Source organism: Drosophila arizonae, chromosome 4 (assembly GCF_054131065.1).
Source record: "Drosophila arizonae isolate 15081-1271.41 chromosome 4, UAZ_ARI_1.0, whole genome shotgun sequence".
NCBI lineage: Eukaryota > Metazoa > Arthropoda > Insecta > Diptera > Drosophilidae > Drosophila > Drosophila arizonae.
This window is the reverse complement of record NC_142924.1, coordinates 10,258,346-10,272,180: the sequence shown is the minus strand read 5'-3', so window position 1 is coordinate 10,272,180 and position 13,835 is coordinate 10,258,346. Positions and strand designations below refer to the sequence as shown.

Below are 13,835 nucleotides of genomic sequence, written 5' to 3'. Positions count from 1 at the left end.
CATATATATATATATATATATATATAGTATTGCTTATATATACATACATGTTATACAGTAATTCTTTGCTATATGGCTTGTTAAAGATTTTTGAAGAGCAGCGACGTGATAACTCAAAGCGAGACATCAATCGATTCGTCACCGTCCAAGCCAATCAGCCAGCAGAACTAACTGGGCCCCTGCCTTAGTTGGCTGCTGCTGCTGCTGCTGCTGCCCGGTGGCCGCAGCCCTTGGGGCCCTCTTTAAAATATTATTCATAATTCCATAAATTTAAGACGCAGTCGACGTCCAGGGCCCAGGCCCAGGCCCAGTCCGAGGCCACGCGACTTCCACTTGCGCCTGGAGAGCGCCTGCGCAGCGCGGCTTTTAAGCTGCATTTGTCATATGCAAACGTCTTGGCCCGGCTCGCATCGTTGCCTTTCAGTTGCTGCTGCTGCTGCCGTTGCAACTTGCTACAGCTCGGCTACATTAGGCCTAATGAACGTGTTCAGTTGTATGGGTGTCGGTGTCGGTGTCGCTGTTGCTTGGTGTCACTTGTCTTGGGTAGCCGGGTAGCCGGGTAGCTGCCCCCAAAAGGTGCTGTGATTACCCTGGCCGCTGGTCGACGGCATTAGCGCAGAAATATTTAATTAATGGTAATTTATGTGCACGTAAATTGTGCAAAGTGCCAAAGAGAGATAGACAGAAAGAGAGAGAGAGAGAGAGTGATAGAGGAGACTGAGTGAAGTAGAGACAGGCAGAAGCAGTTATGCAGCACTTGGCTTAGCGTGCACCCCTGCCGTTTCTAGTTAACATACGAAATTTAAAAGGTTAATAGGGTTTCTCTCCCTCTCTCTCTATATCTCTCTCTGTCTCCTTTCCTTCCCTGCGCTAGCTCAGCAGGAAGTACAAGTGAGCTATCAGCGTAGCCAACTATGCGCGCTGCTGTTGAAAATATGCTAATTGACTGCACTTAAATGTCAACAATAAACTTACGCAACGGGCAAGGATTACAGCGCAGGAAGTGGACTAATTTACAGCACATGGGTGGAACTGTTAAAGAGCTCGAATGGCAGTAAATACTCTTCATAGTCGAGTCGAAATGGAGTCGAGTCGAAAATGTATACAAAATGCAAACCAAATTGAGATTTAGAAACTCTCTATGGATCGCATCTGACGTCGTGCATACGAATCACATTACAATTCACTGCAACAGTTGCTGTGACTAAACATAAGCAACTTCTAATGGGCAACTGTTGTAACGGAGCTAAACAAATAAGCAACTAAGCAAGGCAAAACAAAACAGAGCTCGGCGAGCAACTTCAAAAATGGCCAACAACAGCAGTTGGGCTTGCAGACCGTCTTTAACTGTGCTGCAAATATTTTTCGAGAAATTGAATGTCAAAATAATTTGAAATGCTTTATGGCACTCGGAGTTGTTTAGCTTCTGCAGTTTGTATTTGGCTAACGGACAAGCGGATTACATGAAGTATGCTAGAATGCAGCAGCTCTAAACAGCTAAATGCCATATGCAAATCTGCAGCAGGTGCTACTGCTGCTGTTGCTGCTCCTGCTCCTGCTGCTGCTGCTGGTGGTGCAGTAGCCAAGGCAAACATATTCCAGCACTGCAAACTAATAAGACGGTGTATCTCTGGCATCGCTGTGTATCTGTGTAGCTGCAACAGCAGGAGCATCTCGAGCTTGGGGGACCGGTAGTCAACTCCCTGATAGCTTCTCATTTTATTTCACCTTGTCACGTGCTGTGCCGCAGCGTTGGCAGCGTTGGCAATTTCTAGCATTTCAGCAAAAATATCCGACTACCTACGCTAGCAATGTATCTGTATTTGTTTCTGCTGCTGCCGCTGCTGCTGCTGCTGCTGCTGCTGCTGTTGCTGCCGTGGTGCTGCAGCTTTTTCATTAAACGGTAATTTCACACCGCCAAGAGACCAAGTGTGAGCGAGAGAGAAGGAGAGGGAGAAAGAGCACTGTGTACGCGCTTGGAATTTTTTCGGACATTTATCGGCAGCTCCATGTCCGCCTGTCGACAAGATCCAAACTTCTAGCGCCAATCTCCATCGCTGCCCAATTACAAGCAAGTTAAAATCAAGTACGAGGCATTGATTAGTTGCATGAACCGAAACCCTCTTCAGGCGGAGCGGGGGGGCCACCGAGATTAAAATGTAATCTTTAGCGCCGCAGTCATATGAAACGTGTTCGATTAGGCTCCGCTTTTGCGGCCTGGGATTGCGATTGCTATTGCGATTCCGATTCCATCTGCTCGCTCCTTCTTGGCCAGCCTGGCCAGCCTGGCCGCTTGGCCAACTGCTGTGCACCATGTAGGTGTGGAGTGGGCTAACTAAGACCCCCAGTGGTCAGTGCTGAGTGCTGAACGCTAGAGTTGCGTCCTACCTACGCATTAACCAAAGACATGTATGGAATTTGTCTATTAACTTGGCCAAGCGACAGAGACTCCAATGGCCTTAGTAGGTTTTACTTATGCGGCAATAGAGACAACTTTTATGTCTATGTGATTATTATACACATATTAGAAAAATAAGAGTTGCTCAGTTGAAAGTGCTTGGCCAGCAGAAGTCTGTAAGAATTACATAAGAGTGCCGCACCTGCAGACCTGCAATTATTCAGGTCAAGTGTCCTTAAATAGTTTGCTTCATCTACTATGAGGATGGAGTTAAGTGTGAAGCAATTTACTGTAAATCTCTTAAGTATCCTGTGCATAATGAACACTCAGCAGCCAAATTATGGTATGTAAATGTGTCAATCAGCCTCCCAGGCACCTCTGACCCCTGCTGCTCCATAGTTCCATTAGAGCTCAGGCATCCAGCTGGCAGCTAAGCTCTGTATTGTCCTGCACATCCACTTGACAGCCTGGCGAAAGAGCAATAATATAATGCACGATGTATCCGATTTAATCGTAATGCAGCAGACAATAGAAATTTGAGTCGCATTATGCTGCTCCCATGCTCTTAGACAGCTTTGCGCCTGTCTTGATAATGCTTTTCACTTGTTTACATTGAGGCTTAACCAAAGCCCCAACTGCTCCCCTATATGTAGATGTGCAGGCGCTTCCCCGTAGCTTTAACATGGCCTTATTCAATTTCAGAATATGCGTAAATGTAATTAAAATAGCCTTTGTAAAGGCGCCGAAAACTCCACCTGGGCAATGTGTAAGCCATTCTGTGGCATTAGTTGACCACACAGCCCAGCTGTTGTTGTTGTTGGTGGTGGTGCTGCACCAGATGTTGTTGTTGTTTTCAGACACAGCCCGGCACATTACACGCTCTTTTGCATATTGTGCAATGGCCAAAGCCCAAACAGGCACCCAATCCGAGTCAGCAGGCGAGTCCGAGTCGAGCTCCAAAAGAGTTGCCGCTGCTGTTGTTGCCGTTGCCGTTGCAGTTGCCGTTGCTGCTGTTGCCTCTCCACTTTGCAGCAGGTTAATGTTTGTTTATTTGTTGGCCCCACTCGCACGCACGTCTGGCCTGACCTCTGGCCAGGCGAAGTGCAACAATCAAGGCGCACACAAACTGCTTACTGTCAAAAACACGCAGCAAGGCAAACAAACAAACAAACATGCAACGACGAACGCTCACAACTGTGCCACAGTGGATCAATTAAGAGAAATTTTACACAAATTATGAAATGCTAGCAAATAACCAATCAAATAAGAGTAGCTCTAACTATTACAGTTTTATTCGTTCTCTCTTTTTCTCTGTTGACGCTAGTGTTAGTGAATGCCGTGGACTGTTAACACAAGTGTGAGTAAATATATAATTCTGTTATTGCTATGCTATCACTTACATCGATCTGTTAACGCGCTATTAGGCTGTTATACTTAACATTTTAGTAATTTGCTGTGCTTTAGCCATTTGTGTTCTGGCCATTTGTGCTCCACTGTGTCTGGCTGCCACAAAAATGTTGCAACATGCCGTTGCTGCAACTTCTTGACAATGATAACACACAATGCGAAGAGCGCTGAGGGTTGACATGCGGCGGCAGCAGCAGCAGCAGCAGCAGGACTAAGGACACGCCGCTTTAGTGTGTAATTTAATTGAACGGACATAACAACCAACGCAACGGGGCTTTTGCACTGTGCGAGTGTGTGCGTGCTTGTTTCTCTCTGCTTGTGTGTGTGTGCGGGTCTAAAGAGGACTCTTTGCTTAATTGAAAGCAATTAAGTGGAAAATTGAAAACTTTGGCAGCCATAACGGTTGACGTCTGACCACCATGCACGGCCCACACACGCAAACAGGCGCACACACTCACACACACACACACATACGTGCGCGCAGACAATGGCACATTTGCATTTGATCGCCACGCCCACTTTGCACACTCGTAAAAATGCAGAGGAGAAAAAAATGTGCAGTCACGTTCATGGCGGCGACGTTGACGCTGGCAGCGACAGAGACAGCAGCAGAGGCAGAGGCGGCGCCGCCATTTTGTGTGCTTCTGTCACTTTACATGCCACAACACACAATTGACAGCGCGGATATTTATGTAAATAATTTTTCGTGTTGCCGCAGCAGCAACAAAAACAACAACAACAACAGCAGCAGCAGCAGCAGCAACAGCAAAGGACGCACAACAAAAAGAATCAGAATTTATAAAATGCATTTCGGTTGACGTGACCATCACTCCAGCCGGCCGAACGCCCACGCCTGACCCCGTTAGCCCTTGAAACCCCTTTGAATAAAGCGCCCAAACACAAAAGGGCCAACAGTTTGATTTCTCTCACTCACAACAGCATTGGCCAGCAAATATGGGGCTGGCTATCCCCTTTCACAAGCCAATGCAGTGCAGCCGACAAAATGCAATAACGGTGCGCAACAGAACTTAAAAAAATATGCTTAAATTTGCTGTGATACGCGGTGATTGAGCTAAGCTTAAGTAGCTTTCAATAAATGAATGAGCTTTCGCTTAAGCGAGGCAGCTTTTGGTTTAAAGGTAGTATTTAAAATGATTTCGTTATGTTTTACTAAGTGAGAGAGCGAAAGAGAGAGAGAGAGAGTGCGATTGAATGATATAAATATATTACATATTATAAACATAGCCATAAAAATAATTTAATATCGATTTTAAGCAGCTTTTAGCTAAACAGCTTTTTTGTTTACAACTAGCTTGAAAATTTAGTTTAGAAGTAGCTTGAAATGAGTCATACTGATAAAATGGCAAACATTTCATTCAAGACCGGCGTTTTTTGGTTGAATCTGAGTCATGTGAAAAGATAAAATAAGTTTTAATTAAATTCATAAGATATTCAATAAATAGCTTAATTTATGCAGTCAATGCGAGGAAGATTTAATGACTCAATCATTTTACACGCTAAAAGCTGTAAAAGCACCTTTTGGCTAACCGCATTCATTCATGAGATATAGCTTAAATCGAACAGGTTTTGCTTTAAGCTAGTGCGGAATATCATTGTGTTGGAATAATGCATGCATTCTTAGTAGAACTTTTAACAGTTGTATATATTTAACAGTGAATATCCAAATTCAAAAGCCAATAAGAACTAGGTTACTCTTAAGACAGACTTAAACATATCAAACTCTTCTCAGACCCAATATATGTATGTAGCTGTCATTTAATGGTACTCTCACAATTTTGATCTGTAAGGAAGTACACACACACACACGCACACACACATACATAGAGAGGAAACACACCTAAGCTTGTTCCTCTTGGCGTGAGCAGATAATTTGCAGTAATTATGACGCATTACAAATGCAATTAATGCGCGTTGACAATTAATAATGCGACAAGAAATGTGATGCAATTAATAGGAACTTTACGCGCTGCATCCGATGGGCAACACCTCGCGACATGTCAATCGGCAAGGTGGGCAAAAAGGTGGGAAAAGCTTCAATTTCAGTTCAGATTGCCAGAGGAGATAGCAAGGAAACAGCCAGAGGGACGAACGATCATTTACCTAGGATAAGAGACTGGGGTACGAAACTTAAACTGAAGTCGGGTAGCGAGTCATATATTATTGAATGTTCTTGGCTCGTAAACATGAAATGGGTCTATAACATGATCTGGGTAGATATCATTTATGTGTGAATTTATAATTTTTTTGAGTGAGTGCACAATAAAAATGAAAAGGGTCTTGAATTTTCAGAGGTAATCAAAATTGCCTTAATATTTTTGACTGAGATGAAGAACACTTTCTTATCTTGGCTTTAAGTATTATTTGAGCTATGAACTGTAAAAAATATTTAATCAAGCGAAATACATCTTTTAGTGGGTCTATGTTGAGAGCATTTGTAATTTATAGCAAGTCGCTCAAAATATTCCCCTTTTAGGGCAAAAGAGTTTTCCAAATTTGTTAGCTTATTTAACAACTAGCTTGGCTAACAATATATTGTTTGATTTTAGCATTTCGTGACAATAGTTTCCAGCAAATGCAATATATCTTATTGGCTGAAATTGTTAGCAAACGCAGCTGCAGCGGGCATAAATTGAATTCACCTTTCGATTTACGTAAGCGACGTTGAAATTTTTGTGGGTGGCCCAGCGTATTTTGGCCAATATTGTAGTACCGGCCATAGCTAACGGCTAACGGGCGCATTTTTCGTCTAACACAGGAAATATGCTCAAAATGCGGCCGTGTCGGTTGTTAGTCGCTGCTGGCAGTTAAAATACAAAATACAGATACAAAATACAAATTGCACAGTGCAGAGCAGAGCGGAGCAGAGTGGAGATGTGGAGCTAGGCGAGTACAGTTCAGTGCGATATTACGTTGTCGGTCGACTGGGCTAATTTGTCGGAAATGACGTTTTGGGCTTTTAGTGCGGAAGTGAGTGCCACACTCCCACACACACACACACACACACGTGCATAGAAATATGCAAAAATGTATGAGGAAGTGGTTAGAGTTGGCAAATGTTCAGTGCGTTTGCCATTTTTGGGCTAAATATTTCAAGTGCTCGGCATGACACTTTGCTTAATTGCGCGCTCAAGTGACGCCTGCTAATTTAATTAATTTCCACCTGAGCGAAATGGCAGAAACTTTGGCAGGCCCTGCCTCACTCTCCTCCCTCCCCCCCAATGCGCTTACCCCCTTCTACCATTTGCCGTGTAATACACGTAATTGAAACATTCCTTGACCGAAGAAAAAGAATAAATAAAGAAATCTAGCCAGAAAGAAAAGTTACTTTTACCGCAATTATTTGGCACGTCTCCACTAATTAATTACGCCTTTTCGCAAGAGAGACAGAGAGGGTAAGAGAGAGAGAGAGAGGGTGACAGGGAGAGGGAGAGCGAATGAGTGGAGGCAAGTTTAAAATGTCCACATTTAATTAAATATGGCCAAGCGGCTCTATAATTAATTTCGGCAGTGCAATTTTTGTTTAAAGAACAAAATGCCGCATAAAACACCGAGCAGGCCAAAGAGAGAAAAAAAAAACAGCGAAGAAGAAGAAGAAGCAGCAGCGAAACTGAGGCAAATCTCAGGACGAGAACTGCACACGGGTTGCTGTGGAGGAGTCGGTCGAGTCGAGTCGCCGCCGTCTATGTGGGCCTGGGCATTAAAGTGTCAATATCCATTAGGCGGTCCTGATTGCTTAAGCTGCTTTACGCCAAGTTCTTTTCTGCTTTACAGCTGCCAAGTTTCTTCCACCCTCTCTCTCTCTCTCCTCTCTCCTGCTCATTCTTTCTTTTTGTCCGAGTCTCTTGGCTTTTATTGTCCAGAGCACAATGACTCTCGTTGTACTTGGGTTCATTGTTTCAAGTGAGAAACGACGCGAATTGGTTAGAACGAAATGGTTAGAAATGCAAATTAGTGCGGCTAGCGATAGCACGGCAGATAAGCAGCTATTTGAGCCGGGCAGCCTGAGCAGGGAGTCTGGCAGCATGACAAAGCCCAAATACTCTACTACGTCTGACCCACAGAGACAAGTGTAATATATTTTAGTTTAGCTGATATTGGGGTTGGACTAGACAAATAGATTAAAGAAAGAACAAGTATGATGGAAGAGATGAAAGTCAAATATTTTTGAATAGACCAAGAGAAAGTGTGTGTGAGAGGGGGAGAAACTGACGGATTGAGAGAGGAGCGAAGGAGAGACGGACAGCAATTACCTTTGTTACTTTTACAACACATTCCAATATCTAGCAATGATTATATGCGGGTGATTTCACCATGATTGCATGCTCTAAGGTCTACTTCTATAACCAACGTAGTGTCTCCAGTCTAACCACTCACCCACTCTCCCGATACTCTACCTTCATTTCAGCTCGACAAAAATAAGAAAAATTGCACGTAGCTAATCTTTGTCATCTGGTGCCGTGCCTGATTTTGGATTACTGGATAAAGTAAATGGAAAAAGCTTTTAAGTTTCACTCATCTTAATTGGGGACAAAGGAATCGCGGGTCCAACGCAGCATCAACGGACTTTCAGCTTAATTGCTAATTACATAAATTCGCGGTATACGCGTATCCGCATCTTGGGATCGACTCTCGCTCGTTCTCCGACGCATCACGATGGCTTCATATAGGGTTTCTGCCGTCGCTTCAGTCAGCCGTCAAGCCATTTGCTGATTTATATTTAAGCACAAACTTTTAACTTTAACCAAAATCCCTTGGCTGCTGCCCGATTAGGCTCCCTTTCTCCTTGCAGTTGTTGTTGTTGTTTATCGTCGTGGCTAGGGCAACAACAATAGCAGCAACCCTTAAAAGCTAAGCGCTGCGTGGCCTGTCGATGCTTGTGGTTCCCTTCAATTAACCTTTCATCTGTTTAACATGTATTATAAAATTAGACGCGGTCTGCTAGACCACACCAGCGCCCAAGTGGGCGTGGTGAGCTGAGGCTGCCTAATGTATGCGCAACCACAGCCTCAAGACATGACAACACTATTAAACAATATGTCCCTGTGCCACGGACATATGGAGCGGGTAACTCCATGGGTCGCCGGGGTGTTTTGTTAATTAAGCGCAGAAGACGGAGGAACAGAAGCACTTGTCCCGCCACATGACATTAACGAAATGCACTTAAAGCCCTTTAATCACCTTTATTTATGACTAACCAAACTGGTAAAAGTCGCTAGTTACTTGCAAATATGTGTAAGGTGAATCTAATAATAATAGTTTCGTTTTATACAATTTTTGTATATTTTTACTGCATATCCATTTAACTACACATTGAAAATGCTATAAAAAATTATATTTTTGCGAATTGATTTCAAAATTATATTGTTCTCAATAATTATTTCTTCCACTATGTAGGTAGCCCAGCAATTTTTAAAAAATTGCGCGCAACTATTAAGCAATTTTAGTCTTAGCCTTGCCCCGTGGCTAAATATTTAAAACAACCTATGGAAAAGTTGTACAAGCAACTAGTTTCCAGCGATGTGGCAGCTCTTACAACTGGGTGGCAACTGGGCGACTTGTTTTTCTTTTGTTGCTTTCAGCTGTTTACCAACCACGTCACTTAGCCAATCACTCGTCTTTTGAAAAAAAACATGTAAATTCTGTTTTTACTGAAATTTCCCGTGCTATAGTTTGTTCTGTGTATAAAATATGAAATTCGCTGATGTCTTACGTCGTCTGGATGCGTATCCACGCACCCTGGATGACTTCAGCGTACGCACAGTGGGCGGCGCCGCCGGTAAGTTTCGTGTTGTGTAAATAAACAAATTATCTATCGTTGCACTATTTTTTTTGTGTAGTGACTATTATTAGTAGCAGTATTATAAGCCTGCTCATCTTTCTGGAGTGCCTGAACTATATGCGGCCTACGCTGACTGAGGAGCTATTCGTGGACACGACGCGCGGTCACAAGCTTCGCATCAATTTGGACGTCACGCTTCACAATTTGGCCTGCAATTATATATCGCTGGATGCGATGGACTCCTCGGGTGACACACACTTGCGCGTGGATCACGACGTGTTTAAGCACCGCCTGGATCTGGACGGAAACCCACTAAAGGAGACGCCCATCAAAGAAATTGTTGCCGTCTCGCCGCCAAATAAGAACAGCACCTGTGGCAGCTGCTACGGCGCTGAGCACAATTCAACTCAGTGAGTTCGTCTAATTACAAAATTATAAAGAACTCTCTAACCACTGGTAAACTGTTCTAACAGCTGCTGCAATACCTGTGAGGATGTCCTGGATGCGTACCGTATACGCAAATGGAACATGCAAGTGGACAAGATTGAGCAGTGCAAAGGCAAATACAAGCGGACCGACGAGGACGCCTTCAAGGAGGGCTGCCGCATACAGGGCCATCTGGAGGTGAACCGGGTAAGCTGCACAATCAGAGCTTAGCTAGATCTCTGCTAATATATATGCTGTCTCGTTTAGATGGCTGGCAGCTTTCACTTTGCGCCCGGCAAGAGCTTCTCCATACGCCAGTTCCACATACACGACTTCCAGTTTACAAATGTGAAGCTCTCGCACACCATTAATCACTTGTCGTTCGGCGAGAAGATTGAGTTCGCCAAGACACATCCGCTGGACGGGCTGCGCGTCGATGTTGAAGGTAAGTAGTACAAAGTTCATATTTGGCTTAACAACGTGTCTATTGCAAATACTTATACATAGCATAATTTTGTAAAGCATTTTGCATTCGTAGGTAACTTAGAAACTTAGCCTTAGCTATACAGGGAACAGGGGGAGAGTGGGAGGAGGCTGGGTATAATCTAATAAACATAATCGAAATGCAATCCAGTTGAGGGGAGAACGATATATGTGTGTATATCAACAGCGTATGCCGGTGCCTATGGCCATGAATGTACCAAAAGTGCCGCCGCCTTGTATCATCACCTTGCCAACGTTGTTAATCAGCTCGCGACCACGCAGTCCGTATCTAAAAAAAAGTTAGTTTCACTCATTTTACCGGTAATTACATAATGCGGGCCAGGCGCTTGCGTCACGCGACGGAAGCTGCCGGAATGTAATCTCAATCAGTCTTACCTGAGCGCGGAGAAGCCACCAAATAGTGCACCACTGGCCATGCCCACGCAGAAGCCAATGGTGAAGCCAGTCTTCATCTTATCAAAGCATGTGGGCCCACCTTGGGTGGCGGAGAAGGATCCGCTAGGCAACGGCATTTGGCCTTCGTTGCGTTGTATTTGTTAAGGTTGTATGAATATAAGCAAAAGTATAACTTTTGCTACGATGTGAATATTTGCTTCTTAGGCGTCAGTTATCCAAATTGCCTAAAAAACTAGAATTTGTATATTTTTGTCGTCGCCGACTCAAAAACAACAATTTGTATATTGGCTTATTTGTAGCTGTCAGAAAGCCAACATGTGTGCCAAAGCAGCCCTGTGTTAGAAAATTTCAATTTTAGCCGCCAGCTGGCGCTAACGCATAGAGCTTGCTCCAATGATAATTCAATAGGTAGATGGCGCTTGTGTGCTGTAGCAGAATGACACTCAATGGATTTAGTTAGTTTAGTGATAGCAATAGGAATTATAATTTAAATTTAATTAAATTAATTGATTATTCTGTGGTATTTTTATTTCCAGAATCGAAGAGTGAAATGTTTAATTATTACTTGAAAATTGTGCCGACGCTTTATGAACGCCACAGTGATGGCAAACCCATATATACAAATCAGTTTTCCGTTACGAGGCATCGAAAGGATCTCACAGATAGGGAACGGGGCATGCCCGGTATTTTCTTTAGCTATGAACTGTCTCCACTGATGGTCAAATATGCCGAGAGGCATGTGTAAGTAGCTGATCAGGCTTGCATTTAATAAATAGTGATTTCAATTATTATTGATCCTCAGTTCCTTTGGCCACTTTGCCACCAACTGTTGCTCGATCATTGGCGGCGTCTTCACCGTGGCGGGCATCTTGGCTGTGGTGCTAAACAACTCACTGGAAGCTATACAACGCAAACTGGAGGTGGGCAAACTTAGTTAACGCAGCTATCTAGTTGAGGACTATTCCAGGAATCTCAGCAGCTTTATTAGGCCTAACTCATTCCGTGTCGATTCGAGTCTCTTACAATGCCGACAATTCGCTAAATAAAAGTGCATAATTTTACATATATTTTATATGGATATATTGTAGTTGTTTTAAGTGGTTCGCTTGCCCACAGACAGAAAACCGGATGTATTCGAGAAGTACTTGGCTTCTGTGTGCGATCTCTCGGCCGCTTGTGGATTTACAATTTCCAGACCCTGCAACGGGGTAAATGCGACGCTGGAGGCTGTGCCAGAGATTTGACGCTTCACGGTTGTGTTGCCTCCGTAGACCTGTTGCTTCTGCAGATTCTTCTGCAGCGTCTTGCTAATGCGCACCTTTGTCTTCTCATCCAGCTGGGGCAAGCGAATGCGACCAGTGCCGGTCTTGCCAATGGTGCCGCGCGAGTAGCCCAGATCTCCCTGATAGGCGTCCTCCTCGATCTGAATGCAAAGTTTGGATATATTTAATACATATGTAAATATGTAGCATACTCAGTATACGCACATCGCCAAAGTTCATGCGATTTGCCTGCTTGCGGAACTCGGTCAGCGCGTATCGTTCCTTCATCTTGCGCACGCGTTTGCCGCCTCGCTTCTTCTTGCTGCCCTCGATGGGCTTTGGCAACGGCTTGATGAACTTCACTGGCGGCGGCTCCTGCAGCTTGTCCAGTTTCTTCTCAATGTCTTCCTTAAACTTCAAACCAATCTCGCCGTGCACGCTCTCGTGGCACGCATCCACACGTGCCGCCAGCACCGACTTGGCAGCCACAAGCCTTGCCGCTTTGCGTCGCAAATCGGGCGCCGTATCCTGCACAATCTGAGAGTAGTAAACGTAGCCCGTGTGTGGCAACATTTGGGTCTGTGAGAAGCCCGACAAGGTCTTTTTCTGCGAGCCGAGCACCTGCACATTGCAAGCCGGCATTTTGGAGAGCTTGGTCAGGCCGCCGGCAATGCCCAACAATTTGGCAGCTGTTGAGGCGCCCACAATCATGGACAGGTTGGGCGCTATGAAGGTCATGCGACTCTCAACGTATTCATAGATCTTGGATTTGAAATTGTTCAGCTCAATTGCCATTTCGCAGGCTTCATCGATCTTCGCCTTCTCAGCGGCGGTTAGCATGGTGCTGCGAATGGATTGTAATAGATTATATGGGATTATTGGTCATATACATGACAACTTACCCCTGCGTAGTGGACGCAGTCACAGAGACAATCATAATTGTTGCCTGAGTGAGTATGGCCTGCAGCTTCTCATTGTTCTTGACTTGATCCAAATCGTTGCCCAGCTCCTTGACAGCCAGCAAGTACTCGATTTCGCCCACAATGAGCGAGTCTAGCTCCGGAAAGCGCTTCTGATACTTCTCTTTGGTGAACTTGTGTATTATGGAAATCTCGTTGTCAATGTCTACGGCAATCGCGTTCGCATCCACAATCAAGCAATATTCCGGATCTGATTCCACGCTGCCCAACATTTCGGCAGCGCTGCGTTGCCGACTCGCATAATGCTCGATTTGCTTGAGAGTGTTCTGCAGACGATCCGAGTCACGCAGCTTGCACAGTTCTCGCACAGATTGGACCTTGACGTCGACTTCCATGAGATTGGGCGCCGGCTTGAGCAACTTTTCTGCCAGCTCGTGGTTGAGCGCTGCCTGCTCAGCATCGTCGGCATCTGCCATTTCGGCATCATCAATATCATTGTCATTGTCCTCCTCCAAATCTGCGAGTAGTTCGTCTGCTAGTGACATTATTTATATTTATATATTTGTTTCTTTTCCGGAATAATTTTAAACGTTTTCGTTGTAAACAAAACTTTTGCTGCGTTGCCAACTGCAGCGTGCATATGATCTATACAGCGTTGCCACACTTTTCTGTGTAGCTATGTAAAGACGTCTAATTGAAAAACATATGTGCGCTCTGCTATC

General features: G+C 44.5%; 3 protein-coding genes across 3 annotated transcripts; 1 reads left to right on the top strand and 2 right to left on the bottom strand.

Moving 5' to 3' along the window:
- The first annotated feature begins 9,382 nt into the window (after positions 1-9,382).
- LOC108613440 (endoplasmic reticulum-Golgi intermediate compartment protein 3) lies at positions 9,383-12,003 on the top strand. The gene is made up of 6 exons (XM_018006924.2): positions 9,383-9,602; positions 9,664-10,015; positions 10,079-10,238; positions 10,299-10,476; positions 11,468-11,672; positions 11,734-12,003. The coding sequence occupies exons 1-6, from the start codon at positions 9,515-9,517 to the stop codon at positions 11,867-11,869; spliced, it is 1,119 nt and encodes a 372-aa protein (XP_017862413.1). The 5' UTR covers positions 9,383-9,514; the 3' UTR covers positions 11,870-12,003.
- LOC108613442 (reactive oxygen species modulator 1) lies at positions 10,498-11,259 on the bottom strand. The gene is made up of 2 exons (XM_018006926.2): positions 10,911-11,259; positions 10,498-10,803 (listed from the first exon to the last, which is right to left on the bottom strand). The coding sequence occupies exons 1-2, from the start codon at positions 11,045-11,047 to the stop codon at positions 10,695-10,697; spliced, it is 246 nt and encodes an 81-aa protein (XP_017862415.1). The 5' UTR covers positions 11,048-11,259; the 3' UTR covers positions 10,498-10,694.
- Prp31 (pre-mRNA processing factor 31) lies at positions 11,880-13,810 on the bottom strand. Its single transcript, XM_018006886.2, has 3 exons — positions 13,096-13,810; positions 12,419-13,037; positions 11,880-12,354 (listed from the first exon to the last, which is right to left on the bottom strand). Exons 1-3 carry the CDS (start codon positions 13,656-13,658, stop codon positions 12,025-12,027), a joined length of 1,512 nt encoding a protein of 503 aa, XP_017862375.1. The 5' UTR covers positions 13,659-13,810; the 3' UTR covers positions 11,880-12,024.
- Positions 13,811-13,835: the final 25 nt, after the last annotated feature.

What these genes read in the sequence shown, in the direction of transcription:
- Prp31 (XM_018006886.2), bottom strand. Translation starts at nt 13,658, where the DNA reads ATGTCACTAGCAGACGAACTACTCGCAGATTTGGAGGAGGACAATGAC. An exon ending in ACTGCGTCCACTACGCAGGG is followed by an intron (nt 13,038 to 13,095) that starts GTAAGTTGTCAT and finishes ATCCATTCGCAG; the next exon opens with CACCATGCTAACCGCCGCTG. An exon ending in ATCGCATGAACTTTGGCGAT is followed by an intron (nt 12,355 to 12,418) that starts GTGCGTATACTG and finishes CTTTGCATTCAG; the next exon opens with ATCGAGGAGGACGCCTATCA.
- LOC108613442 (XM_018006926.2), bottom strand. Translation starts at nt 11,047, where the DNA reads ATGCCGTTGCCTAGCGGATCCTTCTCCGCCACCCAAGGTGGGCCCACA. An exon ending in GGTGGCTTCTCCGCGCTCAG is followed by an intron (nt 10,804 to 10,910) that starts GTAAGACTGATT and finishes ACTTTTTTTTAG; the next exon opens with ATACGGACTGCGTGGTCGCG.
- LOC108613440 (XM_018006924.2), top strand. Translation starts at nt 9,515, where the DNA reads ATGAAATTCGCTGATGTCTTACGTCGTCTGGATGCGTATCCACGCACC. An exon ending in GCTGAGCACAATTCAACTCA is followed by an intron (nt 10,016 to 10,078) that starts GTGAGTTCGTCT and finishes CTGTTCTAACAG; the next exon opens with CTGCTGCAATACCTGTGAGG. An exon ending in GCCATCTGGAGGTGAACCGG is followed by an intron (nt 10,239 to 10,298) that starts GTAAGCTGCACA and finishes TGTCTCGTTTAG; the next exon opens with ATGGCTGGCAGCTTTCACTT.